This window comes from Cyprinodon tularosa, unplaced genomic scaffold, assembly GCF_016077235.1.
Source record: "Cyprinodon tularosa strain WSP-4 unplaced genomic scaffold, ASM1607723v1 ctg86, whole genome shotgun sequence".
Classification (NCBI taxonomy): Eukaryota; Metazoa; Chordata; class Actinopteri; order Cyprinodontiformes; family Cyprinodontidae; genus Cyprinodon; species Cyprinodon tularosa.
In genome coordinates this window covers 85,859-101,952 of record NW_024039629.1, presented here as the reverse complement: position 1 = coordinate 101,952, position 16,094 = coordinate 85,859, and the positions used below count along the sequence as shown (strand labels likewise).

General features: G+C 39.1%; 1 protein-coding gene across 3 annotated transcripts in view; it reads left to right on the top strand.

The window, feature by feature from the left end:
* numbl (NUMB like endocytic adaptor protein) overlaps positions 1-16,094 on the top strand; it is a 111,627-nt gene that overhangs the window by 79,379 nt on the left and 16,154 nt on the right. For 2 of the 3 annotated variants that reach the window (XM_038273170.1, XM_038273169.1), the window contains exons 2-3: positions 8,538-8,688; positions 15,892-15,966. In XM_038273170.1, the coding sequence (XP_038129098.1) occupies positions 8,563-8,688; positions 15,892-15,966 (201 nt within the window). In that variant the 5' untranslated portion in view covers positions 8,538-8,562. Of the gene's footprint in view, positions 1-4,702; positions 4,814-8,537; positions 8,689-15,891; positions 15,967-16,094 lie in introns of those variants that run through there. The other variant, XM_038273168.1, reaches the window with a different exon arrangement.

Below are 16,094 nucleotides of genomic sequence, written 5' to 3'. Positions count from 1 at the left end.
TATGCAATTTTTGGAAAACAATACAACATATTTAAACAATTAGATAAACCTTCAGTGCATATATGCATAGAATAAATAAAGATTTTAATGCAGAGATAAAAAAATCAAAATGAACAGGGCTTTAGTAATGATGCATTGTCTTGTTATTTTTATGTTTCTCTGAAATCATGCAGCCTGACTGCAGGATATAAATTCTTTTTTCCAAATATTAGTAAAAAAGGCCAAGTTTGGTCATACTGGATGATGAGCTTATATAAACATCGACTTTCGAGGTTTGACATCAAACGTTGAGTTTAAGTCTTAACTCTGATTACGTCATTTTATTCTGTCAATATGTTTTGATCTAAGCCACTCTAGTTTAGCTCTAGCTTAGCCCCAGTCTAGGTCAAAAAAATTTGTGTTTGTTTTCGATGACAGCAGCACTTTTTTCCCACGTGTTTTCAGTGACAAAATCCTGAAGCATGTTTTGATTTTCTTTTGTTTTTGTATTTTGACTTTTTGTTTTGCTGTGTTGTGCTCTTTAAAATTTTAAATCAACTCATTGTCATGATTTTATCGAGAGCTCGGACCCACATGCAGAAAAACCAATTCAGAGAGACCAGGGGAAAGATTTAACAGGTTTATTTAAAGAGTTTATTCAGAATAAAGTGTTGCTCTGAACACTGCTCAACCGGAACTGAAAAGTGAGGGGAAGACACAGCGGTTAGTTCAGGCTCAGTAGGAAACTTGATTCTTGAACTTTAAGAGGAGGATTTGATTGCTGACTCACGTTTCCAGAGATGTTGTTGACTCTTTGACTCCAGTCTGTGTGCGGTAGTTCCAGTGTTTGTCTGATTCGGTGGAGGGCGGACAGGATTTTACCCAGAATGCGGTTGTTTGTAGGTGAACGGAGAAGCTGACTGCCACTCAGATTTCCTGCGGTACTTGAACAGGTCGTAGTGGAGATGAATCCCTTGCTCACTGTGAGGCTCAAACGATCTCTTGAGGAAAAGTAGATTTAAACCTCCTGTTTAAATCCTTAGCTCAGTTTGAAGCTCAGATGATCCTTCCAGGGAGAGAAGGTCCGAAACATCCAGTTTGCAGGATGACTTCCTGCCTAGAGGCAAAGACAAACAAACAAAATTAAGACTCAGGTTGATAATGAACTCAGTTTGACTCAGCAAAACTCAGCTTGGCTAGAGTACTCAAAACTGGCAAACACTCTGGCTTCGAGGTAGTGACAGTCAGCAGCTTAAGAACACTCCATTAATGAGGTAACCCTCTGCAGGTGTGTGAGGAGGCGGGCCAGAACCAGGCGCCTCCTGGTGGAGGAAGGGAGACAAACACAGAAACACAAACGGACAGACAGGAATCCTGACACTCATGTACTTGTTATTGTTTTATTTTATTTTTAGCTTATTCTTTTGTGTGTTTATTGTCCTTGCTTCATCATTGTTAATCCCTATTAGATTGCTCCTTTATCTTCTTCATACTTCTACCTTTTATTTTTATTCTGGTTCCTTAGCTGTTCCTCATCTGCCTCCCTCTGTGCCTCAGCTGTCACTCATTCCCTCTGCTTAGTTTATCTGGATTGTCTGTCGTTTCTCACCGCTGCCTCAGTAAACATTCTCCCTCGCTCTCTTTGTTTTTTACCAGAGTCTTCCGTTACCATATCTGGTATTTGTCTTTGCTCTGTTTCACTCTTGCTTTTTGCTCTGTTCCACTCATATCTGTTTTTCACGTTTCTATTTTGGTATGTTTTAAATCACCATTTTTCTTCCAAAGTTTTGTTTATCAAATACAGAACAAAATAAAACCCCAAACAGCTCAGGTCTGTGCATTCTGTGTACTAAATGTGGCATTAATTACTTCTAAATGTTTCCTCCCTTTTAACAGTCTTATAACAGCTAAAAAAATACAACATTACATCATATCAATCAAGATTTTCATTCTGGGTCTTGAACTATTTCCAGTTAGGTTGTAACCTCTTGGGCAGGTCATGTTTGTAAATGAGAAGTGTTTTCCAAACAGTTTACCTGGATAAAAAAGACTAGACCGTATTTTCACGACCATAAGGCGCACCGTACTAAAAGGCGCAGTCTCAGTTATGTGTCCCATTTCTGTATTTAACACACACATAAGGCGCACCGGACTATAGGGCGCATTTTTTATATACAGGTACATGTCCTCTACTACCTTTAAATACCTCTACTGCGTATTTTAAAAATACAGCGGGCCCAAAACTGAGTATGACTGTGCTTTATTCATGTATTTATTACAAAGTATTAATCAAACCTGCGAGCTGGCCATGAGACAGACACATCGCAGATGACACAGCGCTGTGATCACTCCTAAATTAACTTAAAATCCTGAAACCTGCCGACGGAATATGTTCGCTTTTATTGCCGGTATCCTGGTGCCTGCACTGTAAATTATTTAGATGAAAAACACCTGCCAGCCGCCGCGGTGAGGCTGCTGTTGAAGGGATTTACTGTCGGTGCACCGCTGGTATGTGGGGGTCTGAGCGCCTCCGACAGAAATAGATAATCTGGATGAACTGACTGCAATTAAGTTTTCAGGTGGCCTTTCTCACTTAAAAACATATTAAATTTACTTTATTCCCACTGATCACAGCAAATATAGCTGCAAGATTTAGATTATTTAGATGAAAAAACACCTGCCAGCCACCGCGGGGAAGAGGAGGAGACCCGCCCAGAGGCTGCTGTTGAATTAAGTTTTCAGGTAGAAAAATAGAGCGGGAGCAAAACTGAGTATGTTTCTGCTTTATTCATGTATTTATTACAAAGTATTAATCAAACCCATCAAAGTCATCATCCTCTGTTTCTGAATTAAACAGCTGCGCTAAATCAGACATGCCAGTTTCCCATTCTTCGCTGTCAGTCACTTTCCGTGCAGCGCGGCTCCTCAGAAATAATGCCTGCTTTTGCGAAAGCTTGAACAACAGAGCCAGCAGACACGTTAGTCCAAGCATCAACAATCCATCCGCAAACGGTGGCGTAACTTGCCCGGCGCTGCCTTCCACTTATCCTGAAACTGTGGTCTCCGTCTGTCATCCATCGCTCCCACGCCGCTCGCAGCCTTACTTTGAACGGCCGCTTCACACCGATGTCGAGCGGTTGAAGTTCCTTTGTCAGACCCCCGGGATAACGGCGAGCACAGCGTTCATTTGATTCACCTTTTTTTCACATTGGCTGTGAGATGGGCACGCAGCGATGGTGATGCGTGGAAAAAAGCACCTGGTCTCCTCACATACACCTGCCTTTCATCATCTCCAGCCTTTTTCATTTGCGTTAATGTCATCAGAGCGCTGTGTCTGTCTCGCTGTCAGCTCCCAGATCAGCTTCTCTGATTGGTTGATGCGGCGCGTCCAGCAGCAAAACTTCAATTTTTCCATCTCGAGCAGCAGCAGCGCGTTGGCGGTGCGTCAGATGCTTAAACGCTCCCGACGTGCTGCACCTGCAGCTCAAAACGCGCTGCGGGACCTTTTGCTGCGCCTATACGCGCGTCAACCATTGACTTTGCATGTCAACTCGCTGCTTCTGCTGCACCTGCTGGGTCCGGTTCACACCGATGTCGAGCGGTTGAACAGCGAGCACAGCGTTAATTTGTTTCCCCATGTTTTTCACATCAGCTGTGAGATGGGCACGCATGGAGTTACATATTAACAGCGATGGTGATGAGTGGAAAAAAAAAACACCTGGTCTCCTTACATTCAGCCACTCTTTCATCATCTCCTCAATGAGGTGGTCTCAAAAGTCGCAGTTACAACACACATAAGGCGCACCGCACCAAAGGGCACACCGCACATTTTGAGGGGAAAAAAAGACGTTTAAGTGCGCCTTATAGTCGTGAAAATATGGTAAATTGAAAGTGTAAAGACAATATAAAGTTTAAATGCTTGATAATAAAAGTTAAACATGACTAAGAACCCTTTGGGAGCCTTCAGATTATCATTGCTATAGCCGCACTTCTTTATATTTTTGTTAATGTTTGCATAATTGCAATTTTTTTAACTCGACAGGAGCTTTTAAAGATGTTTTAGGGCAGCATGTTTGCTTTGAATTAATACATTTAGATAATATATGCGTTTATTATTTGTACATTATTACAACAATGTAATCCTTAATCATATCCTTTAAGAGGCACAGCTTTCTTCCTTCTACAGTAGCCTGACATCAGAGATCCTTTCTGTCTACTTGCTCATCCTCTGCTTCCCCTCTTAATCCATATAAAGGCGTTTTTGGGCTCTGTGTGTACTTCCGATCAAACCCTTTCAACTTCCATCAACAAAAGATTCTGATCTGATACCCCATGTGGGGCTTAATGTGTCACTTTGCTCATACACCCTGACAAACAGCCATTCACACCTGCTGCAGCAGGGCTGGTGTCTGCCAGCGGCCGGTCAGATGGCTCTCTGCCCAGTAATGACTGGCACAAGCCTCAACATGTGCGCATGGCGCGACAGAGGGGCTATGCATGTGTTTACGCATAGATGTGCGTGTTCCCGCCTCCTCCTGGCAGAGGATCATGCCCTACATGCCAGGAATGAGTAAAGTCGCTGGAGCTGCTGAGTTGGAATACTCGGCATTGCTCAAACATCTGAGCGTGTGCATAAGACATGTTACCAGCAGGGCTGCAGTGATTATGAGAGGTGATGTGGCTGCATGTGTGTGCGTATATATTTACATGGATAGATATATAGCAGAGTTCAGATCAAGGGTTTACAAATTAATATGACTTGCCCTCAGTGTAAGATGATTTTGCTCTCACCATTGCTTAAATGCAGAAAGCAGAGTTACGGAGCAACTGGATGGTAAGAAGATGATATTCTTTATCCTGTTTAGCTCATTAACCAAATAATCATAGTAAATTCTATTAAGAAACACTTCTCATGCATTGGTTGTTGGTTAGGTTTTCTCATGTTTACTGGGTAGTTATCATTTACTGTTTCTACCAGTGGTGTCAAAAGTACACACATATGTTACTTAAGTAGACGTATAGATACTGCAGTTTAAAAACACTCTGGTAAAAGTCGAAGTATTAACTTAGACTCTTTGCTTAAGTAAAAGTGAAAAAGTATGTGCTCCAAAAACTACTTAAAGTATAAAAGTGTAAAGTAACCTTTAAAAAAAAAAAAAAAGCCAGATGCCGCTATATGAATTAAAAGCTCAATTTCTCGACTGTTTCGAAAAATTCTTTGAGATAGGGCCAAGGATGAGGGAAGTCTCGTTTTTCTCCATCTCCATCTCCCGATACGCTCTCGCCTGTGTCTGACCTTTCAGACATTTCGACATCTTTTTCTAAATCCATTGTAGCATGGCATAGATAATTCACGTTTGCAGTTTGAAGAACACCTGCTTGCTTTAGATGATTTCCTTTAGCTAACCAATGAGTGTTTGCGTTCTATAACTCATCCAATTACACTAGTTTTTACTAGATGTGGATGGCGCCAATTGTTTATAAACAATAAACTGAAGCCCAGAGTAACGAGTAACATTTGTTTTAAAAATGTAAGGAATAGAAAGTACAGATACTTGTGTGAAAATGTAATGAGTAGAAGTCAGAAGTAGTAAGAAAAATAAGTAATGGAGTAAAGTATAGATACCTAAAAAGTGTACTTAAGTACAGTAACAAAGGATTTGTACTTTGTTACTTGACATCTCTGGTTCCTAGCTAGTTTTGGGCCTGCTGTGGGGAGTCGGGATGCTTTTAATGACTATCTGGACCTTGTATACATAAAATTAGAACATTGTTCACAGGTTTTTATTGCAATGTGACATCTCCTCCATGGCTAAACTGGTCTCAAAATGTCATTGTGAGAGGAAGATGGGTCGTTTGGAAGCTTCAAGATATCACCTTTTCTTTTGGAATTTTTTTGTGGCTCTGCTAGATTTAATGCATTATTCTCAGTATGTCCTGGAGTATTTCACAGCCATGTGAACGGTGGCAGGGAGGAGAGTCTGTTCCTGTTGTTCTGATTCAGATGTTCTCAACTGACCAAATAAAAGAAAATAAGTTTTCTCTTCCTTGGGGGCAGAAGATCAAGTATTTTGATCTGTCTTGTTCACAGTATGTGGTATGATAGACCAAGAGATGGACAGACTGATTGGGTCCTGATCTACAACAATTTGTATGCTTCCTGTTTTTTGTGGTATACAAAGAATTCAGCAAAAATGTTAACCTCTTACACCCTAAGGAGGTATAAATAAATTTCTGCCTGACAAAAACACACAAAAGTAAATAACTTATAGCCTCAAAGCTATTAGATTTAAGAAGAAACTTTTGGTACGTCTGTAAAGGTAAGATGTCATAGAATGGTTTTCTGGTGTCAGCACCATTGTAGCTTTGACCCTGCCTGAAATATTACGGACAAAATACAAAATATTTTGCATTTTTTGAACCTCGCCAAAATTTTCTTTGAAATAAACATTGCAAAACACTACCAAAATATTATTTATAGCACAAAAAAGTAGTACAGACTTTCAAATCTAAATGTTGTGTAAAAATATACCAAATTTGGACTCAATCAGATGAATCATATTTATTTTAGAATGGTATTAGTGAGAAATTTCTTAGGCGGAGAGGCCATTTTGGCACATTTATCCATAAATGACACCAAGCTGTGCCAAATATGTTTTTTACATCAATACTGGGGGTTTGGTAAAATTACGAGGTCACGTAGCAGCTGGACCCGCCGGTGGGTCCGTAGGGTTCAAGGGGTTAAGAAAAAATTTAGTTGCTTCTCGACTCAAAGATGTTCCGATTGTTTTGGAATCTGTTCAAGATTGGTATAGTTTATCTTCTGGGTTTTTACCCTGGACACCAGGACTGACAAAAGTAGAGTGGAAAGCTACACTAATGTTGCAGAGATCTTTGTCATAGTTCTTACCTCTTGTGATGTTTCCAGTACTGAACAGATTTGTGGCTGATTTCTCTTTAGGTACTACATTCAAAAGTAGTAAAAAATACTTTTCAACTTTTCCCACTGTATATAGTCATTGATTATCTGTACCGCAACCAGAGGCAACATCACATCATTTGTCTAATGATATTTAGTGGCAGTCCAGTAAATGTTTAGAGGATTTAGAGGAGATTCAACTGCAAACATCAGTATCTGTATACTCCTTTGAGAATACGGGTCCTGGTATTACCTATTAATATTTCATAGGGCTTCCCAACATTTCCAAATCCATCAGGTCCTCTGACAGGTTGAAATATCTAAATAATATATCATAGGAACCTAATATTTCCAGTCTTCCTGGTATCTGCTAAAGGTGGTTACGTATCCTTTGGGTCCACTGATTGGTTCCCTTTGGAAAAAAAAATATTTTTCATGGCCAAATAAAGTTCTGATCTATCTGACAAAGAAAGAAAAAAAGTATGAAATGGTGAAGAAACAGAGGAGCTCTGGCAAAAATAGATCTGTTTTGCAGTCAGTCTGACTGTCAAGACAACTGACAACTTCCGGAAAAAAAGTGTTTTCAGTATTAATCCTTGTAGAACTTTGGTATGATGTGTTTATTCATCAGAAATGACCCAAACACCGTTCAGATAGTGTCCAAATTCAAGTCATCGACCAATTTCTTCTTTATCTCTGATTTCTGTGATGGCCTCAGCATGCTTAATCTGGATCACCTATTTTCATTCTGTAATATTTCTCATTAACATCCCATTCAGTGTTTAACATAATCGTACCATGCTTAGCTTTGTTTCTCAATGTGCTCCCTGTACATTTACATTCAGGACACAAACTCTGTTAAATCTTCTTGCTGTGTATATTTCGATCAAATAGTCCAATCAAATAGAAAAATAGAGAAAAACACCGACTGTTGACCTACAACAAAGATGATCCAGCTCACAAAGCCTCATTGATATTAGTTTATGGAAAACAGATGTTATTTGGCTCTAGATTTTCTTGCAGAGAGGGATATGACATTGGGGGAATGAAAACGGTAATTACTACTTTGAAACAGGTCATGTTTTGATGGCGTTGTTTTATTATGAAGGGAAATTAGCATAGCTGAGCAGGCCAGCGGGCTGAATGGCTTAATTAGGGAGCGGAGAGTAGATCGTTCAGAGAGGAATAGAGCACATGTTCACGTGTGTGTGTGTGCGGGTATGTGGGGGCTGATCTACCGATCAGAGCTCTTGATGTATTTTTTTACGATAGATGAAAGCCAGGCCTAAGTCTATGTTACCCATGGGACTCTTCCAGCTGACTCTCTATGGCTTCTCAACAGAACGCCACAGTGCAAAGTGCTCATATTGTTGCTTTACTGACTGCATCATTAGAGAAGGTTACACTATGAAGAGCTCCAGCTAATCAATGAAGTTCATCCCACTTGTGTTAAATGAAACATGGGATTATTTATATGCAGAGCTCTCTGCCACTTTTGCATGTGCGTAGCTGTTGATTAGCTTAACCAGAGAGTAACATTGTGCTAATTGTTTTTATCAACATGTTCTTCTGTGCAGTAGAGATCATTTGTTGCCTTCCGTTGCTCTGCAGCTAATCCAGCATCTGTGTGTTTTCTCAGTTCCAGGGAGCACGTGACCCCGGAGATGAACAAGCTTCGCCAGAGTCTGGGGAGGAAGAAGCCCACCTATGTGCCAGAGGCTAGTAGACCGCATCAGTGGCAGGCTGACGAGGAGGCTGTACGCAAGGGCAAATGTAACTTCGCTGTTCGGGTAGGTTCACAGTGATGCAGCAGCTTCTTACTTATAATAATAGTAATACAACAAATATATATATTAAGAAGAACAGTTTGCATTATTTTTGAACATTTTGCATGATTTTTCTCTGTATTTTGGCCTTAACTTAAATGAGAAACAGGGTTTTCAAAGTGTTAGTTTGGTTAAAACGTGGACAGATCCAGCCCTGGTTTATCCTGTTTACATTAGAATTGACATAATCTCCGACATACACTACCGTTCATAAGTTTGGGGTCACATTGAAATGTCCTTATTTTTGAAGGAAAAGCACTGTACTTTTCAATGAAGATAACTTTAAACTAGTCTTAGGTTTAAAGAAATACACTCTATACATTGCTAATTTGGTAAATGACTATTCTAGCTGCAAATGTCTGTTTTTTGGTGAAATATCTACATAGGTGTATAGAGGCCCATTTCCAGTAACTATCACTCCAGTGTTCTAATGGTACAATGCGTTTGCTCATTGGCTCAGAAGGCTAATTGATGATTAGAAAACCCTTGCGCAATCATGTTCACACATCTGAAAACAGTTTAGCTCGTTACAGAAGCTACAAAACTGACCTTACTTTGAGCAGATTGAGTTTCTGGAGCATCACATTTGTGAGGTCAATTAATGCTCAAAATGGCCAGAAAAAGAGAACTTTCATCTGAAACTCAACAGTCTATTCTTCTTCTTAGAAATGAAGGCTATTCCATGTAAGAAATTGCTAAGAACTTAAAGATTTCCTACAACGGTGTGCACTACTCCCTTAAGAGGACAACACAAACAGGCTCTAACCAGAGTAGAAAAAGAAGTGGGAGGCCGCGTTGCATTTAGAGTAGAAGCTGGTATTCTATCGGTAATGGAGTGGCCAGCGCAGTCACCAGATCTGAACCCCATTGAGCTGTTGTGGGAGCAGCTTGACTGTATGATACGCAAGAAGTGCCCATCCAACCAATCCAACTTGTGGGAGTTGCTTCTGGAAGCGTGGGGTGCAATTTCTCCAGATTACCTCAACAAATGAACAGCTAGAATGCCAAAGGTCTGCAATGCTGTAATTGCTGCAAATGGAGGATTCTTTGACCAAAGCAAATAAAAATCTTATTTCAAATACAAATCATTATTTCTAACCTTGTCAATGTCTTGATTCTATTTTCTACTTCTATGGTGGTGAATAAGTGTGACTTTTCAAGAAAACACAAAATTGTTTGGGTGACCCCAAACTTTTGAACGGTAGCGTAACAGTGTTCCAGTTTTCCACTTGTGAATGCTCACACTCTTAACTATTCATATAAAGGTCACTAGGGCAAATCTTATTACAATATCATTAGCTATGTTTAAATGCACATAATTTCCTCGATCCGAACTAAACCTTCCTTGATCAGAAATTCTAAATCTTTAACTACGTGGACATTAAACACAATAATCCAATCATGAGGCGTGTATACATGTGGCAAGTGTTCGATCATTTATATCATTTGAGCATGCGCAGAATTGTGTCATTTTGTGCAAACACTTTAGGTAATAGAAGATGAAACTGCCTGCTTTGTAAACAAACCTATACTTGTCACTCATCCTCAACTTTAGTTACTCTGTGCCTGCCCTACACATGTAGATTTTTTCCTTAAACATTTATCGCATCGCCTTGCTGGTAATTTTAGTTACAATAAGGGCTCCACAGTAGCTTATGCTAACACTCTTTTGCTACAGGGGTAGTGCTGAAGTTGCACACATGTGCACTGGAAATTATATTACTGCACAAATCACCAATATCCACCTTTCTCTCACTTTCAGAATGAGATTTCTTTCCGATCGGACACAATCGGATTATAATCTTTGTTCTGACATACCAAGATAAAACCTTTTTGATCAAATCAGACCTTCAATCTGAATATTTGAATCCTATGTAAAAGTAGCTAATATTAGAAACAGTTCGACCCTGAACTTTTAGCATATTAACAACATGGAAACTTCTTAAAAGTTATATGAGAATGATTGACTAAAATGTTACACACATAATACAGAATTGCTTCTGACAGTCAAACCAGAAGAGTGCAATTACTGATGATTAGAGTAGCATCCATCCTGAAAGCAGACGTTGCAGTAAATGTTCAATGCCTCCACTTTCCAACTAATTTAACTAATGATTTCCTGCTTAGAGATCTGTAATTTCTACTTCTAAGTTCAAATGAATCAGGCCATATTTTTTAACCCGGAGATGGTTGGGTTATTGGGTCTGACATAGTATGCTGAGTTGCTGTTTAAACCCAACCCAGGATACATTTTCAGGGCGATGCACTGCAAAAACGATCTGGAAACGAGTAAAAATGTCTTAAAATTAGTGTATTTAGCATAATTCAAGCAAGTAAATAATAGTAAATAATAATGCCAAGTAAATAATAATGCCAATGGAATGAGTATTTTTACTCTTAAAATAAGATAATTAGATAATATCCACTTGGAATAAGATAACACAATTGTTTTTTCTTATTTTAGATGTAAATTGCCTTATTCCATTGGCAAAGTGTATCACTTAACTGCTTAATTCAAGAAAGAAATGCTCTTTTTTAAAGAAAAATAAACTTACTTAGATTTCTATTTTTTGCAGTGTGTGTGAAGAATAATGAGCCCCTTTGTGTTTTTGATTGTTGGATTAAACCTGACCAATTTGCATGGCTTAAAGCAATAACTTCTAAACATTTAGATAGCTTAAGAGAAAATGAAAGTTACCTGTGATAAGGTCCAGATGCTTAAGAAATGAGGGCCGCACTAGATGTCCAACTATTTATCCCTTAAACAAAAATATAATGTAATGTATTCACTTTACAGCTATATATTTTCATAAAATTATAGCTGTGTATGTAATTTTCTCCCCTATATGACTCAACATACAGGTGTCACATTGTCACAGTCTGTACGGAGTTGACGTGTTATCCTTGTGTTGCATTGTGTTAGACTAGCGACACGTTCAAGATGTAAATTTGCATCTTGCCCTTAAACTGCTGACAAGAACAAATTTCAAAATGATCAAACAGGCATAAAAATTGATGGATTGTATTGATTTTTCCAGGAACTGGCAGCTTAACTCTTTTTTAAAAAGCAGACCTATCGTTTTTTCTACGCTAATTGTACCTTCAGGGAAATCATCAATGTTTCATGACTGCAGGTGTAACTTCTAAAATCCAGATATAGATTTATTTTTAATGAAGATATAAAAAAAAGAAGAAAAAAGCTTCTAAAAACCCAACCCTCAGCTGATAAAAATGAATAGTTTCCCTACTGTTTATTTCACATTTTTGGTCAAAGTACAGATCTAAATGTTGATATAGTCAGATAAAACAGAATCTTTAGAAGGATTATACTTTTTTGGTTTTACATTAATATCTATCTGATCATATAAGCAATGTGTATTTAAAGAGGTTTGAGGTATAAACACTTAGTGCTAAAGTTGCATCTTAGGGAGTTATAAGAAAGAAGTTGTTTAAAATGCACTAAATTTAAATCGGACCCCTTTCTGTGCACCCTAAATGCACTAGAAAAAAAGCAAAATCGAGATAAGTCATTTTTTCTTAAAATAAGTGCATTTTGTCTTTGATTGAGGAGGTAAAAGAGACGTCTTGCCAATGGAACAAGACAATTGACACTTAAAATACGAAAAAACAATTGCATTGTCTTATTTCAAGTGCATTTTATCTAAATATCTTATTTAAGTGTAAAACTACTCATTCCATTGGCAAACTATCTAATTTACCTACTCAAATTCAGGGTAAATACACTTAATTTAAGAAATTTCTACTTATTTCTAGATCGTTTTCCCAGTGTGGAAAGAGCTTTTTTCATGCTTTTTTCTTGAAAATAGTTTTATACTCATTATAATTTGTACCATCTTCATTTGTCTTTTGTGTCCATAATATGCATATGCGTGTCCTTCAAAAGTAAATCCAGAAACCTTGTTCAGCCATCATCTTTGTCCTGCATATTTCTTGCATCGGTACCAAAAGGTCATTCCTAACTTCCACTAAGTGATACACCGAGACAAATGAGATGAGATGTTATGCAAATTTAAAATTGTGAGTTAATCAATCACAATCTGAGCCTGATGTCAAGCTGCTCTTCTTTAATTTATACAGTAGACGTTACCATGAAATGTCTTAAGAAGAAGAGCAACAATTTTTGAATGACTGCGATGGATATCAACAAGGTTAGAAAGATGAAGAGGAATGAATGTATGGGGATGGCTGACATGGACTTCTTATGGTTTGTTGGCTAAAGTGATCAGCTTTTCTTTTCATTGGAGTAGGACAGAGGTCTTCCGCTATATATACCTTATAGCAGTAGGTGCAGACAGTAGCTTTATTAAAGGGCAGACTTTACAACTAACCTTCAGCTCTGTAAGCAGTGTTAGAGGTGATTTGTAGACGAATTGAAGAGACAATGACAATAAAAGATGGAGGGCAGGGAGGGAGCTGTGACAGCAAGGTGGAGTTACAGATTACAGAGACCACAGGAAATGACAGGGAGACTGATATAGGCGCACAGCGGGGACGGAAAACACATCCTGAGATGCGAAATGCCAAACAGAGGGAGAGATCGGAGCAGATAAGAGGTGAATCAAAAGAAGGTTGGATCCTTGGTAAACAGATGAGAAATGAAAACCCCTGAGAAGTCGAAGAGCAACATTTGAGCTGAATGTAATTGCCTGAATGGTTAATGATGGGATGAGAGGGAGCAGTAGAGCTCGAGGCTTACAGACAAAAGCTGATAGCACAATAAAACCCAACTATTCGATTCTTCTCTTGCTCTGTCGGCCATGTTTTTCTTTTTCTCATCCTGACAATGACTCCCCAGGAGCTGCCGAACTGCCCTGAAGGAACGAAAATAGAGTTTCTAAGCGCAGCCTAGAGAGAAACATCCTTTTTTAACAGAGAGAAGAGAGAGAGAGCATGGTGTGGTGGTCAGGTTGAGTTTACCACTAAATATCCAGAGCAGCAAAATTTAGTTTTATTTTTTCCAAACCTTCGATGTTTGACAAAAATTACCTTCAAGATTTGATTTTAATTCACTTGCAAATGAATTCTATCTATGAATATGGCAGGAAGGGAGGGAGAGACACATGGAAACCAAAGCAGGGGCGATGATGCATGAAGGACAGACGGTTGTGACTGTTTTTTGTTGCCCTTTGTTTGCTTTTTCACCAGGTTTTAAAGATGCTTCAATGCTTGTGTAATTTCAGCTTAGATTTTCATTGAAGAAATTACTGTCAATTTAGCAAAGAACGATTTAAGAAGTGTTTGGGAACCCAAGCACAGAGGATAGATTCTGATTACATAAGAGTGGCGTTATGAGTCTGGCACAGACTCCAGAACCTCATCTTGATAATAGTCGGCCTTTAAATTCTCTCCAAGACGTTATACCAGAAAGGGAGAAGTCACCCAGAAACATAACATTATATTCTGTTGCAATCAAGTACCAAGTTCTCTGCACAGGACGTTGGATCACGGCATTGATTTCAATGTCGCCACTTTCCTAAAAGCTGAAAATAAGCTCTGTTTCTTTTTAATCAACAGGGGTCCAGTTGAGTCATGATGTTTATGTACCAGTGGAAAAGTACGCCATATTTATAAAAGTACGCCATAGTCTAAAAAAGGAGACAAAAAAAAATAAATATTCTAAGTTTCATCTTTCTTTTTATAACAATAAGGGAATTATTCTCCACTTTAATAGTAATGATTTTTAGGAAGCAAAGCATCACTTTTGGAACTGACCATAAGGTTTTTTAGCCTCGTGAGACCATCCTGATCTCGCAAGCTTTCAAGGTTTCACTCGCAGATCAGTCTGGAGACTCTCCGTTGAAGAAAATTTGGAGCCGTTCACCAAACGAACGTCCAATCAGCGTTGGCTTTGAGGCGGGTTGAGGTGTGACGCAACGAGAAGCGCGACAGTTCAGTCTAAAGAACATGGCGGCTTCAGCCGATGAAACTAGCGTTAGCGTGGCTATCGGGCAAGTTTTATCGGAATTACAGAGCATTTCTTCACTGAAAGAAGAGCAAAACACTGCTCTGGAGGCTTTTCTCAGAGGAAAAGATGTCTTTGCTCTTGTCCTGACTGGTTTCGGCAAGAGTTTGATCTATCAATTGGCTCCTCTTCTTCGTCGCTCTGTTAGTACGTCATATTCTTCGTTGATCTGTTTGGTTTATCTGGCCCGTCTATCACCAACATAGGCCAATCAGCTAACCAGTATTTTCGCCCCTTCCCAAAATTACTTCAACGGAAGGTTTCCAGATGGATATGCGGAGCAAATACATCTGGCGGAGTCAGGTTAAAGGTTTTTTGCTCTATCAGCAAGGATTTATGGGATTTTATGGGGAGTAAAATGCTGCTGTCTTGCAACACTACTTCTTACGCCATACAGCTGATCCATCTCTTTATTTCAATCTTTTAAAAGGTCCGTAGGATCTTATTCAAATTAAAATGAATATATAGTTACAATGATTAAGGTGTGACTGTTGGACTGTTAAGACAATACCAACATGATGATTTGAATGAATTCATATGCATTTGGTTGGAACAGATGAAAACACTCCTTTATTGTAAATGTCTGAGTTTGAACCCTGAGCATGTCTTCCTGGGCTTGTGACTCACCTCGGAAACTTTCTAAAGACAGATGGACTTCATCACTTGACAAAAGACTAGAGGAAAAAGTTGTGGAGAGGACTCCTCCACTTAGCCGCATGTTGTTTTCAGCACTCACTTCAGTTCAGGAAGCAGGATTTCTTCACTCTATCCTTAGATGTTTAAAAGGCTGCCTTCTTCTTACACTTGGCTTCTGACTGCAGCAAAGCTGAGAGAACTTTAATGGTGCCCCCATGGGCATCGAATGCACCACAAAGCAGAGAACTGGAGAGACAACAAAAGAGGACTGGATGCTATAACTGACTTCAGTCCTCCTCTCCCTCATGCTGTCCTCATTATCAGCAACCTCCTACAGCTGGAAACCCACTGCGAAATGCAGATCTGCTTCTCGTCTGACAATTTGAGGGCAATTACTAAAATACTGATTGGGAGTAAAGAGGTTAACATAGCTTTTTTGTTTTTATTTTTCTCAGTTTTGCTCTAACACGTCTCAGTGAGGAAATGTTTTCAGGAACAGTAGAAATCCACTCAGCCTTAACTGTTCATGTTTTGTCTTTTTGCTGCAGTACCTGGGGCTGGTGGAGGTGGAGGAGTCTAGAGGGATGCACGTCTGTGAGGAGGCTGTGAAAAAACTAAAAGTTGTAAGTATTCTAACACATACAGGGACATTTAAAACTGGAGCTCCAATTGGTTGATCAGAAGTAGCAGTTCCACCTCATCACACACCTAAAGGCTTTAATAAAGTATTCACGCCCTGTGAAGTTTGTAT